The sequence below is a fragment of the Scardinius erythrophthalmus genome, assembly GCF_964197995.2.
Source record: "Scardinius erythrophthalmus genome assembly, chromosome: 13".
NCBI lineage: Eukaryota > Metazoa > Chordata > Actinopteri > Cypriniformes > Leuciscidae > Scardinius > Scardinius erythrophthalmus.
The window spans coordinates 38,812,383-38,834,433 of record NC_138233.1 but is presented as its reverse complement, the minus strand read 5'-3'; the positions used below and the strand labels follow the sequence as shown (position 1 = coordinate 38,834,433).

Below are 22,051 nucleotides of genomic sequence, written 5' to 3'. Positions count from 1 at the left end.
TCTTCTCTAGACATTATCTGCCCTCTCTCCTCCAGGCCAGCACTCGCCACTCCCTCTAACCCCTGGTTATCTGAGGTTCTTAGGGAACACCGGACCGAACTCAGGGCAGCGGAGAGGAAATGGCACAAATCAAAAGACGCATCTGACCTGAGTACGTATCAATCTCTCCTCTCTTCCTTTTCTGTTGATGTTCATGCTGCAAAATCTTCATACTTCCACAACAAGATCAACAACTCCTCCAACACACGATTACTCTTCAAAACATTCAACTCTCTCCTCTGTCCACCTCCACCACCACCCGCCGCCTCCTTAACTGCTGACGATTTTGCGATCTTCTTCACCAACAAAACAACATCTATCAGCAGTCAGTTCTCAGCACCTCACACACAGGAACCCAGACCGACCCCTTCCACAGCCAACATCCCTCTGCCCTCCTTTTCTCCACTAACCGAGGAAGAAGTATCTACACTTCTCCTCTCCAGTCACCCTACCACCTGCCCTCTAGACCCCATCCCCTCACACCTTCTACAAGCCATCTCTCCCACACTTCTACCAGCACTCACACACATCATCAACTCATCCCTCCATACTGGCATTTTCCCTACAGCATTCAAGCAGGCTCGGGTTACTCCACTGCTTAAAAAAACAACGCTAAACACATCATTTGTAGAACATTACAGACCTATCTCTCTCCTACCATTCATTGCGAAGACACTTGAAAGAGCTGTCTCTCAACAACCAGCTGGATGTCAACCAATCCGGCTTCAAGAAAGGGCATTCTACTGAGACTGCATTACTGTCTGTCACAGAAGCCCTACGGATCGCAAAAGCTGCTTCCAAATCCTCAGTCCTCATTCTCCTGGATCTGTCTGCTGCCTTCGACACTGTGAATCATCAGATCCTCATGTCCAGCCTCTCATCACTGGGCATCACAGGAACTTCACTCCACTGGTTTGAGTCCTATCTCACAGGTAGGTCCTTCAAGGTCGCATGGAGAGGCGAGGTATCCAGAGCACATCAACTGACCACAGGGGTTCCCCAGGGTTCAGTTCTTGGTCCCCTCCTCTTCTCCATCTACACCACATCACTGGGACACATCATACAAGCACACGGCTTCTCTTACCACTGCTATGCTGATGACACACAGCTCTTCCTCTCGTTTCAACCAGATGATCCCACAGTAGCTGCACGGATCTCAAGCTGTCTGGCGGACATCTCCACATGGATGAAGGAACATCACCTGCAGCTCAACTTGGCAAAGACTGAGCTTCTCGTCCTCCCTGCCAATCCGTCTCTACAGCACAACTTCACTATCCAGCTAGAGTCATCATCAATCACCCCATCAAAGTCGGTGAGAAATCTTGGAGTAACGTTTGATGACCAGCTGACCTTCACAGATCACATTTCAAAGACAGCTCGATCATGCAGGCTTGCACTGCACAACATCAGGAAGATCAGGCCTTTCCTAACTGAGCATGCAACACAACTTCTCGTCCAGGCCCTGGTCATTTCTAGGCTTGACTACTGTAATGCTCTTCTGGCCGGACTTCCAGTATGTGCAACTAAACCCCTACAGATGATCCAAAATGCTGCAGCCCATCTTGTCTTCAACGAGCCAAAGAGAACCCACGTCACTCCTCTGTTCAGCTCACTGCACTGGCTACCTCTCGCTGCTCGCATCAAGTTCAAGGCATTGACGCTTGCTTACAGATCTATCACAGGCTCAGCTCCCTCCTACCTTCACTCACTCCTACAAGTCTACATCCCTGCCAGAAGCCTACGATCGGCCAACGAGCGACGTCTCGTGGTTCCATCCCAGAAAGCCACAAAATCACTTTCCAGAACATTTTCATTCACAGTTCCATGCTGGTGGAACGCTCTCCCCACCCTCATCCGGAATGCAGAATCCCTGACAACCTTCAAAAAACATCTGAAAACCCATCTCTTCCGGGAGCACTTAACCTCATAAAAAAAAATAAAATAAATAAATAAAAAAAACCTCCCCTTTCCCTCTAAACCTCGCTTATCGGGCTTATGCTACTCTGAATAATGCCTGAACTTTGTATCTGGAGCACTTCTTGCGCTGCTTTTTGTTTTTTGCCTCTTCATGATGACTCGCTTAATCTAGTCCTACTTTGTAAGTCGCTTTGGATAAAAGCGTCTGCTAAATGACTAAATGTAAATGTAAAATAACAATCAATTTTATTAAAGAAGGGTCATATTTATACACAAGATAAAGCAGATTCATCCACGATGGCCAGGCCATCCAGTCATATACTCAAGATCAACATCTGCCTTATAGGGCATATTAAGAAATATAACAAGAGTTGTCAGATGTTCAAATGTATGTGCGTTGAGTGTATAAGTGTGTCCAAGGCCTAGTTCTTGTTTTGTTTGTGTCTATGATGTGCAGATAACATAATGGAAAAAAGTTACACAAGAACAGTCAAAAGTGAAGTCTGAGAAATAAGAAAATATTAGCACACCCTGTGCAGAAAACACCACGTATATTTCAAATACATATAATTAAAATACTGCCCATAACCATCTAAAGTGAGATTCCAATCTGAAGGGAGCGATCAAGACCCGTGTGAAGGCCCTGCAAACAGCTCAGGGAATACGGGAACATCGATAACATCGGCTGTAACATAAATGACAAAACAATACTTCTTAGTTCCCCATTTTTCTTTGCTTGTTCTCTGGTTTATTTTCATAGCAATATTCTTTCGATTTTAACAAAAGAAATTATTGAAAAAAAAAAAAAAAAAAAAGAAAACTACAAAATATTTGGCAGCAAAACTTTCAGGGGTGAGCAAACGCCAAAACAACACTGTTAGAAAAATCTGTAGAAATTACAGTATTACTGGCAGCTACTTGCCAGTAACTTACTGTAGATTTAAATTGATGTTATTTACTGGCAACAATTTGTTCAAAATTAAATGAACATTAAACATTAACAAGTCTTTATCTTTACAGAATAAAACTAAAATAACATCCTCATGCAAAGCATTCTGGGAACCAAAATCTGAAGGAAAAAAACAGAAAAAGGTTGATGAAGATTTCTGGTTCCCAGAATGCTTTGCATTAGATTGTTATTTTATAATTTTATTCTTTAAAGACAAAGACTTGTTAATGTTTAATGTTCATTTAACTTTGAACAAACTGTTGCCAGTAAATAACATAAATTTAAATCTACAGTAAGTTACTGGCAAACAGCTGCAAAACTACAGCAAATTTTTTACAGTGAATAAACCAACAGAAACTAACTTTCACACACAAAAAATTAACTTCCCTACAAACCAAATAAAAGAAACAACATACAATGACATATCTCCTTATTTGACCAATAAACAGGAGAAAAAGTGATGGACTTTAGGCCTACAAAAGCTTCTCCCCCCTCTGCTTCTCAAATAATTAAGAAGGAATACAGATATGATCGATGGGACACTGATGTTTTCATATAATGGGCAAACTGTGTCAAAAGTGTCTAACAGCACTCAGTTAAACACAAAGAAGAGCACAGGAATCACCATCTATCACACAGCACAGCAACAGTCAGTCAATAGCAATGAAAGAGACAGAGAGCTTCATCCAGAGGAATTTACAGTCCGGGTCTCTTCTCTAGTCCAACAACCAACAGCCTTGCATTACGTCCAGGACCAATCCTAAAGGAGGAAGAGGAGACCACAGAAACAACAACAGAACCAACACAGCTGCATTCTGTCACGGACGTAACAAAAGAAATACTGATTCATGTGAGAAACCATTCAAACTTTAAAGATAAGTTCATCATTTCTGCCTGTTGTTAACGTTTTCTAGATCAGTGTTATGAATAGGGTGACCACCTGCTAATAAGCCCAAGGGGGGACAAGGGGTATGTTTCTGAGGGACAATGTGGGACACTGTCTGGCGCGGCGGTGCCCCACTGGCAGATACCTTGCATAGTATTAATAATGCTATTCTCCTAAACGTGTAATTTTTGATGTATGCTCATGAATAGGCCAACCAATGTGTATTTTTTTCTAAATAAAGACTCATAATATTTTGAACATTCAATGAATTGACAGATGTACTTCCACTTAAGATTTACTATTTAATTTTATTTATTTTTCATTACAATTTATTTACTTTAAATAAATTAATAAATTATAATATAAATTTATAGGATTAACAGGAATTGTAGTTGCTCAACACCACAGGAACAGTTAAAAAAAATATTTAAAAAAAATACGATTGACCTCGTATTCCCCTCCCTCCATGTCCGATTGAGAAGGACGTTTTGCAAAGGTCACAAAAAGCCCTCTCGGTATCCCCCTCAACACCTTTCAGCCACAAATATTCATTTCCCCATTCTTGTTTCTTGTACTCACACCTTCTCTTTTTAATTGATGATGGCGTTGGCAGTCTCTTTCTCGAATTTTTCGAATTGGAAAGCGCGCATCTAAAAGTTCCTTCCTTCCAAGTGTGTCTGGTATGCGCGTGCGTGCGCTGTCATGACAACAACGAAAAAGTTGACAACAACCTAGTCAGCACAGCAGTTCAACTGAGGGGTTTGTGTGGCAACAATAGCGTGCTGAAATGTCTAGTAATGTTCGTTTGTCTGCTTGGGGCTCGAGTATATAGAGCGACCAACTTTTTTTTGAGCAAGCATAGATTATGCGTGACGCGTGAATTGGGCTTCAAACGCTGTGCGCGCACGCGCTACGCGGGACGGGTGGTCACCCTAGTTATGAATGATATGTATGTTTTCTGGATGAGAATTGTTGCCAGTGTTATGGTGGAACGAGCTTATTTTGAGACATATATGAAGTGTTTAGTTGGTGTGAGTGAGTTTTGGAGGTGAGATGAACTGTTTGGCCAAGATTCATGTTGCTAATGCAGACTGTATGAAGAGTTTTGAAAATGTGGCTTCAGTATTGAAAAATGCTTTTTAAAGAAACTAATAAAAATCAATAACATCTAAACCTCGTCATTTTCACCACCTTTATTATATTAAAACTTACTAAAGTATTGGAGAGATGTGCAATGATTGGTGGGTAAGTTTTCCTCTCCAGTTCCTGTGAAGTGATGTATGGATGTTCCCGTATTCCCTGAGCTGTTTGCAGGGCCTTCACACGGGTCTTGTTCACTCCCTTCAGATTGAAACATCACTTTAGATGGTTATGGGCAGTATTTTAATTACATGTATTTGAAATATGCATTTAATTACTTTGGAGTATTTTGTAATCTGTATTTTCATTAAATAATATTTTAATACTATAATTTGTACACTTCACAGGGCACTTATGGTCGAATGGAACGCACTTGAGGACTTCAGTGGAGTTTTCTGCACAGGGAGTGTTAATATTAACTTTTTTTCCATTATGTTATCTGCACATCATAGACTCAAACAAAACAAGAACAAAGCCTTATTATACACTTAACACACATTTGAACATCTGATAACTCTTGTTATATTTCTTAATCTGCCCTACAAGGCAGAGGTTGATCTTGAGTATATGACTGGATGGCCTGGCCATCGTGGATGAATCTGCTTTATCTTGTGTATAAATATGACCCTTTAATAAAATTGATTGTTATGGTATTACACAGTCTCAGTTTCTAACTGAAAGCTTCGAGGATGCAGATAGTCTTCCTGACAAATAATCTAACAGGAGTTAAAAAAAAAAAAAAATTATGATATTCTGCTCTTGATATGGTTTGTTCTCTCCTTACAATATTCACCTATTTTATTGCATCTTTCCAAGATTTGAGGGAGAAAACAGAACAGCTTCATTATGCAACATTTATTAATGGATTAAATCATTACACATTCAGGTCATATTGAATGAGACATGAGTAGCTGACTAAAGGTCTGTCAAGCTGAATCATTCTTTTTTTTGCCATCCCACACATGGGCCTTCATTCTGGAGTAAGATTTGAGTGCCTGGTGCCCTAAAAAGAAGAGATTAAATTGAAGATTAAAGTTTGAAAGTGACCCACTCTAAACTGTTTTTAAACCTACAGCACTTATTTTAAAATACATGCATTTTTAAACCTACTTGATGGCAGCACACAGTTCGCATTCATTGCCGTATGTTATTCCATTGGATCCACACACAGGTTCATATATCTTTGGGCATCCGTCAGACAGGTACTTGCAGCAATTAGGCTTGTTACATTTAATAAAAAAAAAGTGTTATTTGCACCTGGAGAAAAGCAATTCTACAGCCTTTATTAACTCACCTCTCTTGCTCCAACAGATACGGCCACGGTTTGTGCATTCTCACACGGGCCTTTATTCTGGATTAAGATTGGAGTGCATGAGCGCCTTTAAAGAGAAAAAAAAATAAATTGAAAATTAAACTTTGAAAGTGACCCACTCTAAACTGTTTTTACACCTACAGCACTTATTTTAAAATGCATGCATTTTTAAACTTACTTGATGGCAGCACACAGTTCACATTCACTGTCGTATGTTATTCCATTGGATCCACACACAGGTTCATATCTCTCTAGGCATCCGTCAGACGGGTACTTGCAGCAATTAGGCTTGTTACATTTAATAAAAAAAAAAGTGTTATTTGCACCTGGAGGAAAGCAATTCTAAAGCCTTTATTAACTCACCTCTCTTGCTCCATCAGATATGGCCACGGTTTGTGCATTCTCACATAGGCCTTCATTCTGGATTAAGATTCGAGTGCATGAGCGCCTTAAAAAAAAGATTAAATTAAAAATGTTTGAAAGTGACCCACTCTAAACTGTTTTTACACCTACAGTACTTTATTTTAAAATGCATGCATTTTTAAACTCACTTGATGGCAGCACACAGTTCGCATTCATTGCCATATGTTATTCCATTGGTTCCACACACGGGTTTATACTCCGCTGTGCATACGTCAGGATCGCCCTTGCAATCAGGCTTGTCACATAAAAAGAAAAAAACATTGTCATCTGCACCTGGAGGAAAGCAATTCTACAGGCTTTATTTACTCACCTCTTTTGCTCCATCAGAAATGGCCACTGTTTGTCAAGAAGGAAAAACAAGGATTAAAGTTTCATGATACGGCAAGAGGAAATCAAATACATGCTAACTTGTTTGGCCCATACAATGAAAGTCAATATGGTCTTTTTTTTTTTTTTACAAAAACTGAACTTTAGTCTTGTTTTTGTGAACTATACTTAAATTGAAAAAAAAAAAGTGACATTCAGACATTAAGTGTGATTGTCTTACTTCAGCAATTAATTAAGTCTCTAAAGAATGTGCATACTTTATTAAATCCACATTGATTCATTATGAGCCACATTAGACCGTTGCTGAGTGTCAGTGTATATCGCAGGTCCTCATGTGGCAAATCACCAACATCCCAACATCAGTTGTTTTGTAAATGAAATCATTACATTACTCACCTAGGACGCAGAGAAGGACGATGATTCCTCGTACAAACATTATTCACAACCGAGAGTCAACTCACTGACGATATGATCAGTGATAAAAATTTTCCGCCTATTTATAGCAATACAATAGGATTTCCTAATTGCGCAACCAGGTGTTCCCGATCACCGCTCCTGGCGCCAAGCACCGGTGGGAGAGGACAGCTGCCATCCACTGGGGTATTGCACAAAAGTAGAATTAAGAAAGCCAGGATAAAAGAACAGTCGCGGCTTGACCTAGTTTAATCAGTGCATCCTGGCTTAATAAGGTTGCACGTTTGCTGAGCCAGGATGAGAACGCGCGGATATGTCAAGCCGGGTGTAGTTTGGATAAATGCGCGTTCACGGCATTCTTAAAAAGATCACGAAATCGAACACAGAATCACCGATGCAAAAATGGACAAAACCCGTGCGGCATAGGCTACTTTTCACCTAATGATCAACAGCTTCTAATGGAAAAGTATGAAGAAGTGAAACATATTAATAAGAAACATGTAAAAAAGGCAATACAGCTGCTGTAATAAAGCAAAGAGAGAATGCTTGGCAAACAATAGCGGACCGATTGAATGCATAAGTAGTCCAAATAACCAGTGCTCCACTGAAACCCTCATAATTACAATTCAAGGAGTTAGGCCCTACTTGTCATTTTCAAAAATAATTGTATACTTTGCCTTAAATGTGACCAGTGGACATGCATTTAACATGTAGTATAATTGCAAACACCTACCCACTATGTGCATCTATTTGATCTATTTAGTTTATTTTGTCAATAATCTTTTTACTCTTATCAATTTGTAGGTAGGTTTTGTTTCTAATTGATTTGATGTAATCTATAATCAGATCTATTTTTTTTTTTTTGCTCTATTTTTATCCATCTAATAGCCCCACATCATCACACACCCTTCACCATACCTAGAGATTGGCATGGAGTTATTTCCATAAGATCACCTCTTAATGCAAATCATTAGGCTAACTGAAATAAAACCATGCCAATCTCTAGGTATGGTGAAGGCTATGTGATGATGTGCGGCTATTTTAATTCCAAAGGCCAAGGGAACTTTATCAGGATGCATAGTATCCTGGATCCATGAAGTAACTGGCCTTTAAAAGTAAAAATCTGCCTGCCTCTATGGGAATTTAACCAAACTCATGCACCCTGTATTTTAAGGAAGAACATTTATTTATTTACGATACATTATTCATTCACAAAGAAAATTGGTGTCCTTAAAGGTTGGATTTTTCCTAATTTTTTAAATTAAGTTTAATTTCCAAAAGATGATTTTTTTTATTCTTCTTTTTAGTCATCTTTAGCATGGGTGTCTAAACTTATGCATAGCACTGTATCTCATCAACTGCAATGAAATATAATATATTGATATTTTTTCTCATTCAACAGTACATTTCTACTCTATACTTTCATATATAGATATACATTCTATTTCTCATATTGTATTGTATAGTTCTTTTGCAGTGTGTTGGCATTCATTGTGGACAGTAAAGTAATACTTGCTCAGGAATATCTGCTTTCCTCACTATGTGTATGACAATAAATGCTTTAAATCTCGAATAATATTCATCAAACCTCTGACATTGAAATGAACAGCAGTTTTCAATAATAACTAAAATAACAGTACGCATACTTGAATGAATGACAGTATATCTAGTATTTTAATGCAGGACCATGAAGTGACTAAAACACATTAATATCTAGTAGGATTTAGGGAGGAACTAGCTGATAAATCACTAGGATTAATCTTAGCCTGGTTGTTAGCCTGCTCCGGAGCAGGCTAGCTGCAAAGTGTAAATCTCCATAGTAACTTAATGTAGATTAATTTAGCCTCCCTTCATGCAACCGAGTCAGGGCTAAATTCAGCCAGGATAACTGGAAAATCCCAGCTTAATCCCTTATCTTGCTTTTGTGCAATACCCCCCTGATAATTCATTTGATGTAATTAAGTAAACAGCTATGGGACCAGAATTGGCTATTGTCATTTTTATGTTTTATATTTTACTGGAGGACATGGTGAGGATGTTTCAGCCCCGGCACTGCCGGATCATGTATTTTCGGTTTAGCCCTGTTTGAATACATGGATTTTTCGGTTACGTCATCACTGCTTGCGCACGCAACCAGGAGGCAAAAGACCCGCGGTCTTCATACCGGAGTAAAGGGTTTAGGCTAGTAGCAAAGTGGTGGTGTTGTAGCTAAGTAAAAATGCCAAGGAGTTGTTGTGTAGACTGTGTACAGTTGAGACACTTTTTGAGTTTAGATTTTTCACACAAAAATACGTACGGAAAAGAATTGAATTTTCACATGAAATGCCACATGACATTACATTAGCATGCAGACTAATATATTATCAATCAATAATACCCATAAGTAGTTTACATTTTCCACAATTAGCGAATAAAAATAAGGTGTTTTTTGTGTTAACTCTGTCTCAACTGTACCTATGTACGGGACAGTTGAGACAGTACTATGGTACAGTTGAGACACCCATTTTTAATGAGGGAAATGTAACTAAATGTTCATTGCAAATATAATAAATAAAGACAAATGAAGAAATGAAGCTCTTTTCTTTCTTTCACATATCGTGCCAGTGAAGCAACAGGAATCTTGAACTCAGCTACCTTCCTAATTGATATACCCTCATCTACAACTTTTGCGGCCCTCTCTGAATGGTATCCTGGCATTCCCTATTTGTTGTCCTAGCTCTCGTGCGGGGCATCCTGCACAAGTATAAGATAAACATAAACAAAAAGTCCACATGCACTACATAAACAGCATAGCTAACACACACACACTCACACATTAAATTAATTCTTTAAAAATTAAATGTTCTTTAAATTAACTATGTGACCACACATCTTAAAAGGGTGTATCAACTGTACCCGTTTTACCACCTTGTCTATTTGACAACTTGCTAGGTTATCTTTCTAACATGCATGTTAGAAAAATATATTCATTAATAACATACAGTTAAATATAATAAATATGAAATTGTATTTTTAATTGCGTCCTATGCTGGCCAATTATGATGTTTAACCTGTTATCATAACACTGAACAAATAAACAGCGTGTTTTGTAATATAACTCTATTGGGGTGCGGTTGAGACACTATAGTGGCCACTTCGCACATTTCTCTAGATTTTGCATTGAGCTTGCATGACTCATTACCATGAAATATGCCAATTTTTAGGGCACAGAATAACGTTTGTAATGGTACCAGTTACGTTTAACATTCACATAAGGATAATAAGTTATTCATAGTTGAGTGCGCAAAAAACTTTTGCAGATACAGTATCTTCTGATCGGAGACACGTCCAGTCTTCAGATTTTGCAGGATAAAAGAGGACACTAATACGCGTGTGCACAGCAAAAATCACAACTTGTGCATGCTGCGCGCACAAGTTATTTAAGGTGTCTCAACTGTACCTATGTCTCAACTGTACACAGTCTACCCTAATTTATACATGCAGGGCTATCTGTTGTGTTTTATCTGCTCATTTAAATTATACATGTTGTAAGTAATTCCAAATCTAGGCGAATGGAAGAGTGGGACAGAAGGAAGTTGTATGTTATATTCTTTCTATTCATAATTTGACGAGCTGCACATGACCACATAGCACGTAGTTGTATGCATCAATGGATTTGTACGATCTAATCATATCTCTTGTTTACACACTTGGTGTCTGAATAAGATAATTATATATATATATATATATATATATCAGGCCATACAATTGCTGGCCACTTCTTGTCAGCCACAATCCAAAGATCGTCATGTATTGCGTAGGGATCCGGCAAGATCTCATCATTGCTGAGAGTAATTTTTTTAATATAATCGCCACGGTCAGAGATACTATGGCTTCCCACATAATCCATCATCAAATCTTTGATTTACAGTAAAGTACGGAGCCCCCCTAGTCCCACATTTTTGTCCCAAAAAAAATATTATAACTATCTCGTGGCCTCAAGATAGTAACTCGTGGCCTCAAGATAGTAACTCGTGGCCTCAAGATAGTAACTCGTGGCCTCAAGATACTAACTTCTGGCCTCAAGATACTAACTCCTGGCCTCAAGATATTAACTCGTGGCCTCAAGATAGTAACTCGTGGCCTCAAGATAGTAACTCGTGGCCTCAGGATAGTAACTCGTGGCCTCAAGATAGTAACTCGTGGCCTCAAGATACTAACTCGTGGCCTCAAGATACTAACTCCTGGCCTCAAGATACTAACTCCTGGCCTCAAGATACTAACTCCTGGCCACGAGAAAGTGAGTTTTTTCAAGGCGAACGTTCCCTTTAATGTTTCCATGGCGACGCGTCACGCGATACACCGCAGCCACAATAATACTGTATGACAGATGTGTCGCTTTTATTTCGCTTTTCCTTTTTTATTCAAAATATTCACAAACTTGCTTACCATGTCATCAACTAGCCTATCTGATATCCCGATTCTCACATACGTGTAAGTGAGTGTGTTTAGTATTTAAAAACCTTTATAAATAATCTTGATCTATAATAACATGATGGGCGCTGCAATGTTGTCTGTCGGATTTACAGCACGTGAATTCATCAGTTTCTCCCGAAATAAATGCAAGAAAGTGGCCGGTGAACTGAGAAGAATAGAGTAAACTTTATAGTTCCTTGGCTACATATCCATAGTCCTTTATAAATTTTTTTCATATTTTATAGTCTATATACTTTTTACATGTTGGCTATATAGCCTACTTGTTTATTTACCAACTTCTATTATTATTTATATTCCTTTTAGAGATGCACCGATTGATTGGCTGGTGACCGGAATTGGCCGATTTTCACGTGATCGGCCATGACTGGCGACTGGCCGGTCAGTCTGACATATGCCGATTTTATGCCGGTCAAATGCACTCGGGCGCCGCATGATTAACCTTTTGAGCGGTACGGTCTCATATATGGGATTTTTATTTCTGTGCCCCTGAGAGTACGGTGCCACATTTAAAATGTTCAGTGACGTCGCATCATTGCCAGATTCAAACTGTGCTTTCGCGCGTTGGCTGGCGCTGAGCCAGAGTCGGACGCGTTCAGCTCTGTCATATATCACAACTAAGCAGTGTTTTCAACTTCATAATGTTTATTTTTGGTTTCGATTGACCGCAGCCACAATAATACTGTATGACAGATGTGTCGATTTTATTTCGCTTTTCCTTTTTTATTCAAAATATTCACAAACTTGCTTACCATGTCATCAACTAGCCTATCTGATATCCCGATTCTCACATACGTGTAAGTGAGTGTGTTTAGTATTTAAAAACCTTTATAAATAATCTTGATCTATAATAACATGATGGGCGCTGCAATGTTGTCTGTCGGATTTACAGTACGTGAATTCATCAGTTTCTCCCGAAATAAATGCAAGAAAGTGGCCGGTGAACTGAGAAGAATAGAGTAAACTTTATAGTTCCTTGTCTTGCACTATGTTTGTCTAATATGAATAACACATGTCGGCAAATTATCTTTGAATAGATTGTTATTGCTACTTCCACAGACATCAGTGTGTTTTACAAACTCCAAATGTATTGTTTTACTCGTGCTTATGTGTATTTAAATATCTGAAACCAAAAATAAACATTATGAAGTTGAAAAAACTGTTTAGTTGTGATGACAGCCCTCAACGCGTCAGACTCTGGCTCAGCGCCAGCCAATGCGCGAAAGCACAGTTTGGATCTGGCAGCACGGAACATTCTTAATGTGGCGCCGTACTCTCAGGGGCTAGTTGATGACATGGTAAGCAAGTTTGTGAATATTTTGAATAAAAAAGGAAAAGCGAAATAAAAGCGACACATCTGTCATACAGTATTATTGTGGCTGCGGTGTATCGCGTGATTCGTCGCCATGGAAATATTAAAAGGAACGTTCCTTGAAAAAAATCACTTTCTCGTGGCCAGAAGTTAGTATCTTGAGGCCACGAGTTAGTATCTTGAGGCCACGAGTTAGTATCTTGAGGCCACAAGTTACTATCTTGAGGCCACGAGTTAGTATCTTGAGGCCAGGAGTTAGTATCTTGAGGCCACGAGTTAGTATCTTGAGGCCACGAGTTACTATCTTGAGGCCACGAGTTAGTATCTTGAGGCCACGAGTTACTATCTTGAGGCCACGAGTTACTATCTTGAGGCCACGAGTTAGTATCTTGAGGCCACGAGTTACTATCTTGAGGCCACGAGTTAGTATCTTGAGGCCACGAGTTACTATCTTGAGGCCACGAGTTACTATCTTGAGGCCACGAGTTAGTATCTTGAGGCCACAAGTTACTATCTTGAGGCCACGAGTTACTATCTTGAGGCCACGAGTTACTATCTTGAGGCCACGAGTTACTATCTTGAGGCCACGAGTTAGTATCTTGAGGCCACGAGTTACTATCTTGAGGCCACGAGTTACTATCTTGAGGCCACGAGTTAGTATCTTGAGGCCACAAGTTACTATCTTGAGGCCACGAGTTACTATCTTGAGGCCACGAGTTACTATCTTGAGGCCACGAGTTACTATCTTGAGGCCACGAGTTAGTATCTTGAGGCCACGAGTTACTATCTTGAGGCCACGAGTTACTATCTTGAGGCCACGAGTTAGTATCTTGAGGCCACAAGATAGTTATAATAATTTTTTTTTTGTCAAAGTGGGACTAGGGGGGCTCCGTAGTAAAGTAACGTTATATGTGTCATGAAATGTTGCAGGTTGTAAAGTAAAATAAACAAGGTTAACTTATTTAAAAGCAAATTCAGGCTCTATAGATGCTGCACTGACATTGGCTATTACTAACTTAGTCTAACATGATAATTCATACATGCATCACAGTATGTCCGGATTTTGATTCGTAAACAGTTGGACGTTTTACATAATGTTATATTAATATGAAACACAAACAAACAGATCCAACTCTGAAATTGCAGTTTATTATTGAGTCAACAAAATATTACAAACAATGTTCTTTTACAGAACTCGGCATAACAGATAGCGTTTTTCTGCCTCCTGGATGCGCGCGCATCTGGTATTGTTGAGACAGGGGTAGCTGCAGCTTGGAGTAATGGGCGTGGCAAGAGGTAGGGGCGTGGTAAGAGGTAGGGGGCGTGGCAAGAGGTTTCTCATTGGTCAAAGGAGTTTCCTCCTGGACAGAGTCAGAGCCATAGAGAGAGAGAAAGTTGCGACAACCCCATTCACTCGCTCCAATGGAACTGTTTTTTACAGCAATGGTGGTTCGTGGAGCCTCTCTATAGTTCCCGGAAGTAGCAGCAGCGCGGTAGAACAGACCGTTTGTTTTGCACTTTTAAAAGGTAAGACGTTTAAAGAATAAGATTGTATATTATCAGTACATCTGAATCAAATTAACTTGTGTATTAAAGCATGCTAGTTGACTATTGCTCTCTAAATTAGTAGTTTTAGGGGAAGTTATCTATAAAAGAAAGGTCACTGGATAAAGTTAGTAGCGTAAAACAAACCACGAACAGCCTATTAATGGTAAACCCGTTCTATTAATGCATTTTTATCCTTTGTTGTGTAATAAGAGGTAAAGGCTTCTAAACAGGTGTTAAATATAACATTGGGGAGTTGTGGTAATGATAAAATGAGAATATCCATTTCATTCCTCATTAAATGTGCAATAAATCCTTATTTTCGATTGCATATTTAAGTAACAAAAACGTATGGGTGGAGTTTTTTAGACATTGACTTTCTCTTGACTATTAAGCTACCTGTCTATATTATGTTTCAGCTCAGCTGATTTTTGGATTGATGGGAAAGGGAAATGGAAGTGTATTCGTGAGATTTAAAAACAATGCTTAAAAGCAGAAAGCCATTTAAAAAAAAAACAAAAAAACAAATCACACTAGACTAAATGGGAAAAAATACTAAATACCACAACATGTAATTTATGCTACTATAATTTGCCCCGTTTTTGTCTCCTTTTGCAAACTTGCAGCACAACCCAATCGCTGCTCCGTTCGATTTATGTTGTTGGTTGGCATTGGTCTCTTAGCAACACATGACACCGGGAAGTGCGAGCAGGCACTTCTGATAATCTGATGACAGCACAAACCTCACAGACCCTTGTGTAAACAAGTGATTGCGTGTGGCCAAAAAGCTAGCTCCCTAGCAACCCTACACGCATACAAGTTAAAGCCCTCTACCTCAAATGATAGCTTTTAGCACCGGTTAAAACTTAGACACATGTGAGTGTAAAGCGTAACCTTTAAACCAAAGACTATAGACTTTGGGCCTTGGCCCTTGAAACAAAGGGATAGTGATTTGAACACGAGTAACGAGAGTCAAAGCTCATCAAGGCTTTGAATCAAAGGAGTCAATTGCGTCACAAATACTTATTTGTTTTGAAGCGCCCTCGCTGGCGACCCCTGCTGGTCAGAACAGTGTAAGTGTAGCGACAACTCAAATCAATGAAACACCTTTTACAAACCAATCGCAAAGGTTTTATCAAAGGTGTAATCATTTAATGGCAATCAACAAACTATCTAATACCTTTTTAATATGAGGTGTCAAGGCACGATATCTTAGTAAAACTGTAGGGCTCGTTTTATGAAAGTTTGGTCAACCAGACCAATAAGAGACTATCAAATTTGCCTCTTCCCTTTATCAAATGCGTCATTAAATGTGAACAAGTCTTTAAAAGTGATATAAGATCACATATAAATCAGATACACACAGGTTCACGAACCGTTGAATTTTAAAATAATTTCGAAACAGCTATGATGCGTAACAAAGCCTGTTTACTGAAATCCTGTGACTAGCAGTTCGATAAAGATTAGCAGTTTGATACACGATCAGAATCACTGATTTGAGACAAATGATTCACACTGGTTTCAGAGCTTCACGAATCTTTTAAATAGGTAAAACACTCCTTTCTTCCCTTTCATCTGAGTTAATCTTATTGTTCTATTTTGGTTTTGCTCTTTTTGTTACTCTCGTAGTATAACATGTGAAAAGACCATCAGTATTTTGAGTAATAGTTTTATGACATGTAAAAGCCCAGTCATCAGTCAACGCTGCTTAAAGCACGTCAACTAAGATACTCAAAACCTTTTTGCTGTGTGTGCTCACCAACACTAAATTTTAGCTGCACCACATCAGCTATTCACATCTTACATGGCCCACATAGCCGTTCTCCCACACAGATAGTTTGCCACCTCTGTAGAAACTTGCATATGCCTTTGCCACTCCTCTCTTGTGTTCCCACAAGTATGCCAGTAGGCCTCAGACATCCAGCCCTGCCACCCCCCAGGACCACCTGGAGACCCAGCAGAGCAGTGTCCTTGACATCCTTCAGCCTGAAGCAGGCAATGACCTTCCCAGGCAGAGAAAGGAACCGTTAGACGACAACGAAAGCAGACGTCTGACACCCAGCCTGAGCCACCAAGAGCTGACCAGCATCATCTTCTCCTTGGCCACGCTCCCGCAGGCCTCAAACAGGAGGTAAATGAACTAACGCTGCCAGCCACAGAATTCCACAGAGAACGAACCTCGCTCAGCGTGTGGCACAGGACAGGTGCAAAGACCCTAACAGAGTGGAGCAACTGAGAGAGATCACCATTCTTCAGGCGGCTGACAGCTGCTGAGCACCTGCCAACAGACGGGTAAAGAACTGTTTTAGTGTTTCAACTTAAAGAACTGGTTGAACTAAAGCCATCAGTGTCCAGCCAGAGCTGAAGTCCAAACACTGACTCAGCAATGCTGTAACATCATAGACAAACACAAGGTGGTCCTGAACAGAACTGAAACAGTCCAACCAACTGCAAATGGACCCCACAAGAAAGATGTATCCTGCTAAACTTCACATCAGCCGCGTAAGCTTCCCCAGCCCTGCACAAATGGGGGAGAAGCCAAATCCTCAGCTTAACATTCACCCACCAGTGTCCTGAGAGCCTCTGCAGCCGCAGGAGGAAAAGGATCAATTCAGACAAACCCTGAAGCGGCACATGAAGTGAGTCAAGTCAAGTCATCTTCATTTATATAGCGCTTTTAACAACGTAGATTGTTTCAAAGCAATTTCACAGAGATAAGCGTATAATTTAAGGTAACAGATATTGTTTTGGCTTTATAGCAGAGTTAAGTTATTTTCCATCTAAAGTTAGTTTTGATTGATTTGCATCCGTCGCAACGATAATTTGTTATTAAATTAGGGGCCGCTAAGACGACACCATTCTCTCTACACAGACTTTAAACGCGAACCTGTGAGAAACTGTTATGATGATGAGGAAGGAGAACCCAGGCGCAGACAAAGTACACTAAACGATTTATTATAGGCAAAAAGGGGAAAATAAAGCCCACAATGGGGTAAAACAAGACAAGACTGAGGATACTAACTAGACTATAAACTTGACAGAAGTCTAGACACTAACTAACAGCAAATACACAAACAGGATCTTCACAGGACTCGTAACGAAGACAGGATACTCACAGGAACTATTTTGCAATGACTCACATGAAATATAGCACAGGCAAGATTCACAGAGTAACATCACAGCAGTATTCACAATGAACCGACACAGGACAGAAAACACAAGGGGATTAAATAGGGAGAAACTAATGAGGGAAACAGGTGACGGCGATGATACAATAATGATAACAAGATGAGATAACAAGGGGGCGGGGTTACATGACGAGACAACGCAAGCACACAGCCAAACAAATGGCCATGTGCTTACACACAAAACATGGGTCTGTCATGATCCTGCCTCAAGACCAGGGAAAATCAGAGACAAGGCAGAATCATGACAGAACCCCTCCCTTAAGGAGCGGCTTCCAGACGCTCCCTAAGGAAACACTAAACACGTGACATGACGGACTGAGACATGGACACAAACCAACAAAACATGACAAAAACCAACAACGGCAAACATGAATAAACAATAGCAGGGTTGGGGTGAAAAATCAAAAACAGACAAGGCAGAGGAGGTGGAGACAACACAGAGTTCATGGGGGAATGTCCAGGGTGGGTGGGTGGGACTGTGGTCTTGGGTGGACAGGACGATGGCTGAGGACGAGGGGTCCGGGCAGACTTGGATGGGGAAACACGAGGAACAGTCTTGGGGGAAACAGTCCGGGGTGAAGTGGTGACAGAGGGAACAGCTACAGCCGGCAGCGGAGCGAAGACAATGGGTGAGGCAGGTGGTAAGGGAGTGGAGAAAGATGTAGACTGTGATGCTGGGACAGGGCTGGACACAAAATTAGGGACAGGGCTGGACACATCAGCTGGGACAGGGCTGGACACATCAGCTGGGACAGGGCTGGACACATCAGCTGGGACAGGGCTGGACACATCAGCTGGGACAGGGCTGGACACATCAGCTGGGACAGGGCTGGACACATCAGCTGGGACAGGCATCTCCAGAATCTTGGGTAGACTGGACAGATACTCGGACAAGGTTCTTACAGCGATGACAATCGGCATCTCGTGGCTCGCCGAAACCGACCGCAAAACAGCCTTAGCAGCTGAATCGGCCGGAGCCTCCAGAATCTTGGGTAGACTGGACAGATACTCGGACAAGGTTCTTACAGCGATGACAATCGGCATCTCGTGGCTCGCCGAAACCGACCGCAAAACAGCCTTAGCAGCTGAATCGGCCGGAGCCTCCAGAATCTTGGGTAGACTGGACAGATACTCGGACAAGGTTCTTACAGCGATGACAATCGGCATCTCGTGGCTCGCCGAAACCGACCGCAAAACAGCCTTAGCAGCTGAATCGGCCGGAGCGGGCTCTGGCACAGCGCTTGCAGGAGCGGGCTCTGGCACAGCGCTTGCAGGAGCGGGCTCTGGCACAGCGCTTGCAGGAGCGGGCTCTGGCACAGCGCTTGCAGGAGCGGGCTCTGGCACAGCGCTTGCAGGAGCGGGCTCTGGCACAGCGCTTGCAGGAGCGGGCTCTGGCACAGCGCTTGCAGGAGCGGGCTCTGGCACAGCGCTTGCAGGAGCGGGCTCTGGCACAGCGCTTGCAGGAGCGGGCTCTGGCACAGCGCTTGCAGGAGCGGGCTCTGGCACAGCGCTTGCAGGAGCGGGCTCTGGCACAGCGCTTGCAGGAGCGGGCTCTGGCACAGCGCTTGCAGGAGCGGGCTCTGGCACAGCGCTTGCAGGAGCGGGCTCTGGCACAGCGCTTGCAGGAGCGGGCTCTGGCACAGCGCTTGCAGGAGCGGGCTCTGGCACAGCGCTTGCAGGAGCGGGCTCTGGCACAGCGCTTGCAGGAGCGGGCTCTGGCACAGCGCTTGCAGGAGCGGGCTCTGGCACAGCGCTTGCAGGAGCGGGCTCTGGCACAGCGCTTGCAGGAGCGGGCTCTGGCACAGCGCTTGCAGGAGCGGGCTCTGGAACAGCGCTTGCAGGAGCGGGCTCTGGAACAGCGCTTGCAGGAGCGGGCTCTGGGACAGGCTGAGACGAAGGACAAGAGGCTCCCTTTCTCCTCTTCTTTCTCTTAGGTCGTGGTGTGGAAGTCATAGCCGGACTTGTGACCGGTTGAAGAAGCTCAGCGGGATCTGTGACCTGAGTTGGAAGGGCAGTCTCAGGCAGCGCTGACTCGGTCGAGGATGACTCCGACGGAGAATCCCACGAAGTCCTCCTCCCTCGTTTGCCACGAAGATCAACGGGATTGGCTGGGACCTCGGGAGAAGTGGAGTGAGCCTGGTCCCCTTGAGAAACAACAGCCAGGACCCGACCCTCCAGGATCACGGGCAGCTTGGCTGGTGGCGACAACACGGTGGGACTCGGCGGCTCCTCCCGAGAGAAACGATCCCAGAGTTGGGCATAATTCTTCAGGATCCACTCACCCTGGGACGAGGATGGAAGATTGACCCTCCTTCTGTCAGTGGGAGCTGACAACCAGCATTGTTCTCTGAATCTCATTTGTCGCTGGAGCTGGGAGGACATACTGTCTGCTGGGTTCCTTGCTGGTCGGTTCATTCTGTTATGATGATGAGGAAGGAGAACCCAGGCGCAGACAAAGTACACTAAACACGATTTATTATAGGCAAAAAGGGGAAAATAAAGCCCACAATGGGGTAAAACAAGACAAGACTGAGGATACTAACTAGACTATAAACTTGACAGAAGTCTAGACACTAACTAACAGCAAATACACAAACAGGATCTTCACAGGACTCGTAACGAAGACAGGATACTCACAGGAACTATTTTGCAATGACTCACATGAAATACAGCACAGGCAAGATTCACAGAGTAACATCACAGCAGTATTCACAATGAACCGACACAGGACAGAAAACACAAGGGGATTAAATAGGGAGAAACTAATGAGGGAAACAGGTGACGGCGATGATACAATAATGATAACAAGATGAGATAACAAGGGGGCGGGGTTACATGACGAGACAACACAAGCACACAGCCAAACAAATGGCCATGTGCTTACACACAAAACATGGGTCTGTCATGATCCTGCCTCAAGACCAGGGAAAATCAGAGACAAGGCAGAATCATGACAGAAACGCTGATGGCGGTCACATGCACATTCAGAATGGGTTCTATAGTTATGTGCATTTGAATATACGCAGGTTTGGAATTCCCTACAAGCCAAGCCTAAACAAGTACTTGTCTTTCCTTATAAATTTTGATAAAGAATTTTATTTTATTTTGTTGCTTTGTGGTAGGAACGTGAAACGAAATTTTCCCGACAATGCCTTATCTGTAGAGTGGTAGTGGGATCCTCCATAGGTAGAGACTAGTTGGCACTTCGGTACTGTGTTGTCATCGGTCCAGGCGAAGGTCCTTCGTCAGATCTGGATACGGCCTGGATCCGGCAGGCTGCAGGAAAACCTCGGGATAAACACAGACACTAAAATTAGCGTAGATGCCATTCTTCTTATGATGTAACGAGTACATCAGGATTTATGGGAAGTGTTCCTGGTTCCGGCTGACCTACTATATGCAGCCTAACATTAAATTATAGAAGTCTATAATGTATTATGTGAAAGCTAGGTCAAAGAGATGTTTTTTTAATCTGGCTTTGAACTGACAGAGTGTGTCTGCTTCCCGGACAATGGTAGGAAGACTGTTCCAGAGTTTTGGTGCTAAATAGGAAAAGGATCTACCGCCAGCAGTCGATTTTGATATTCTAGGTATTAGTAACTGGCCGGAATTTTGAGATCGCAATAGACGTGACGGACTACAATGCATTAAGAGCTCGCTCAAGTACTGCGGAGCTAAACCATTCAGTGCTTTGTAAGTAATCAGCAATATTTTAAAATTGATGCGATGTTTAATAGGGAGCCAGTGCAGTTTTGACAGAACTGGGCTAATATGGTCATACTTCCTGGTTCTGGTAAGAACTCGAGCTGCTGCGTTTTGGACCAGCTGTAGTTTGTTTATTAAGCATGCAGGGCAACCACCCAGTAGAGCATTACAATAATCTAGCCTTGAGGTCATGAACGCATGAACTAATTGTTCCGCATTTGTCAATGAGAGCATATGGCGTAATTTAGATATATTTTTAAGATGTAAAAATGCAGTTTTACAGATACTAGACACATGACTTTCAAATGAAAGATTGGTATCAAAGAGCACATCAAAGAGTGGTAGTGGGATCCTCCATAGGGAGAGACTAGTTGGCACTTCGGCACTGTGTTGTCATCGGGTCCAGGTGATACTCAAAGAT

General features: G+C 41.9%; 1 protein-coding gene across 1 annotated transcript; it reads right to left on the bottom strand.

Annotated features, from left to right (window-relative positions):
- Window positions 1-5,315: 5,315 nt before the first annotated feature.
- LOC308700520 (ovomucoid-like) lies at window positions 5,316-7,505 on the bottom strand. Its single transcript, XM_081382151.1, has 8 exons — window positions 7,390-7,505; window positions 6,977-7,002; window positions 6,795-6,901; window positions 6,607-6,691; window positions 6,422-6,531; window positions 6,226-6,310; window positions 6,042-6,151; window positions 5,316-5,934 (listed from the first exon to the last, which is right to left on the bottom strand). The coding sequence occupies exons 1-8, from the start codon at window positions 7,427-7,429 to the stop codon at window positions 5,868-5,870; spliced, it is 630 nt and encodes a 209-aa protein (XP_081238277.1). The 5' UTR covers window positions 7,430-7,505; the 3' UTR covers window positions 5,316-5,867.
- Window positions 7,506-22,051: the final 14,546 nt, after the last annotated feature.

Coding starts and splice junctions, on each gene's coding strand:
- LOC308700520 (XM_081382151.1), bottom strand. CDS start 7,429: ATGTTTGTACGAGGAATCATCGTCCTTCTCTGCGTCCTAG. Junction 6,311..6,421: donor GAACTGTGTGCTGCCATCAA/GTAAGTTTAAAA, acceptor TTCTCTTTAAAG/GCGCTCATGCACTCCAATCT. Junction 6,152..6,225: donor TATCTGTTGGAGCAAGAGAG/GTGAGTTAATAA, acceptor AAATGTAACAAG/CCTAATTGCTGCAAGTACCT.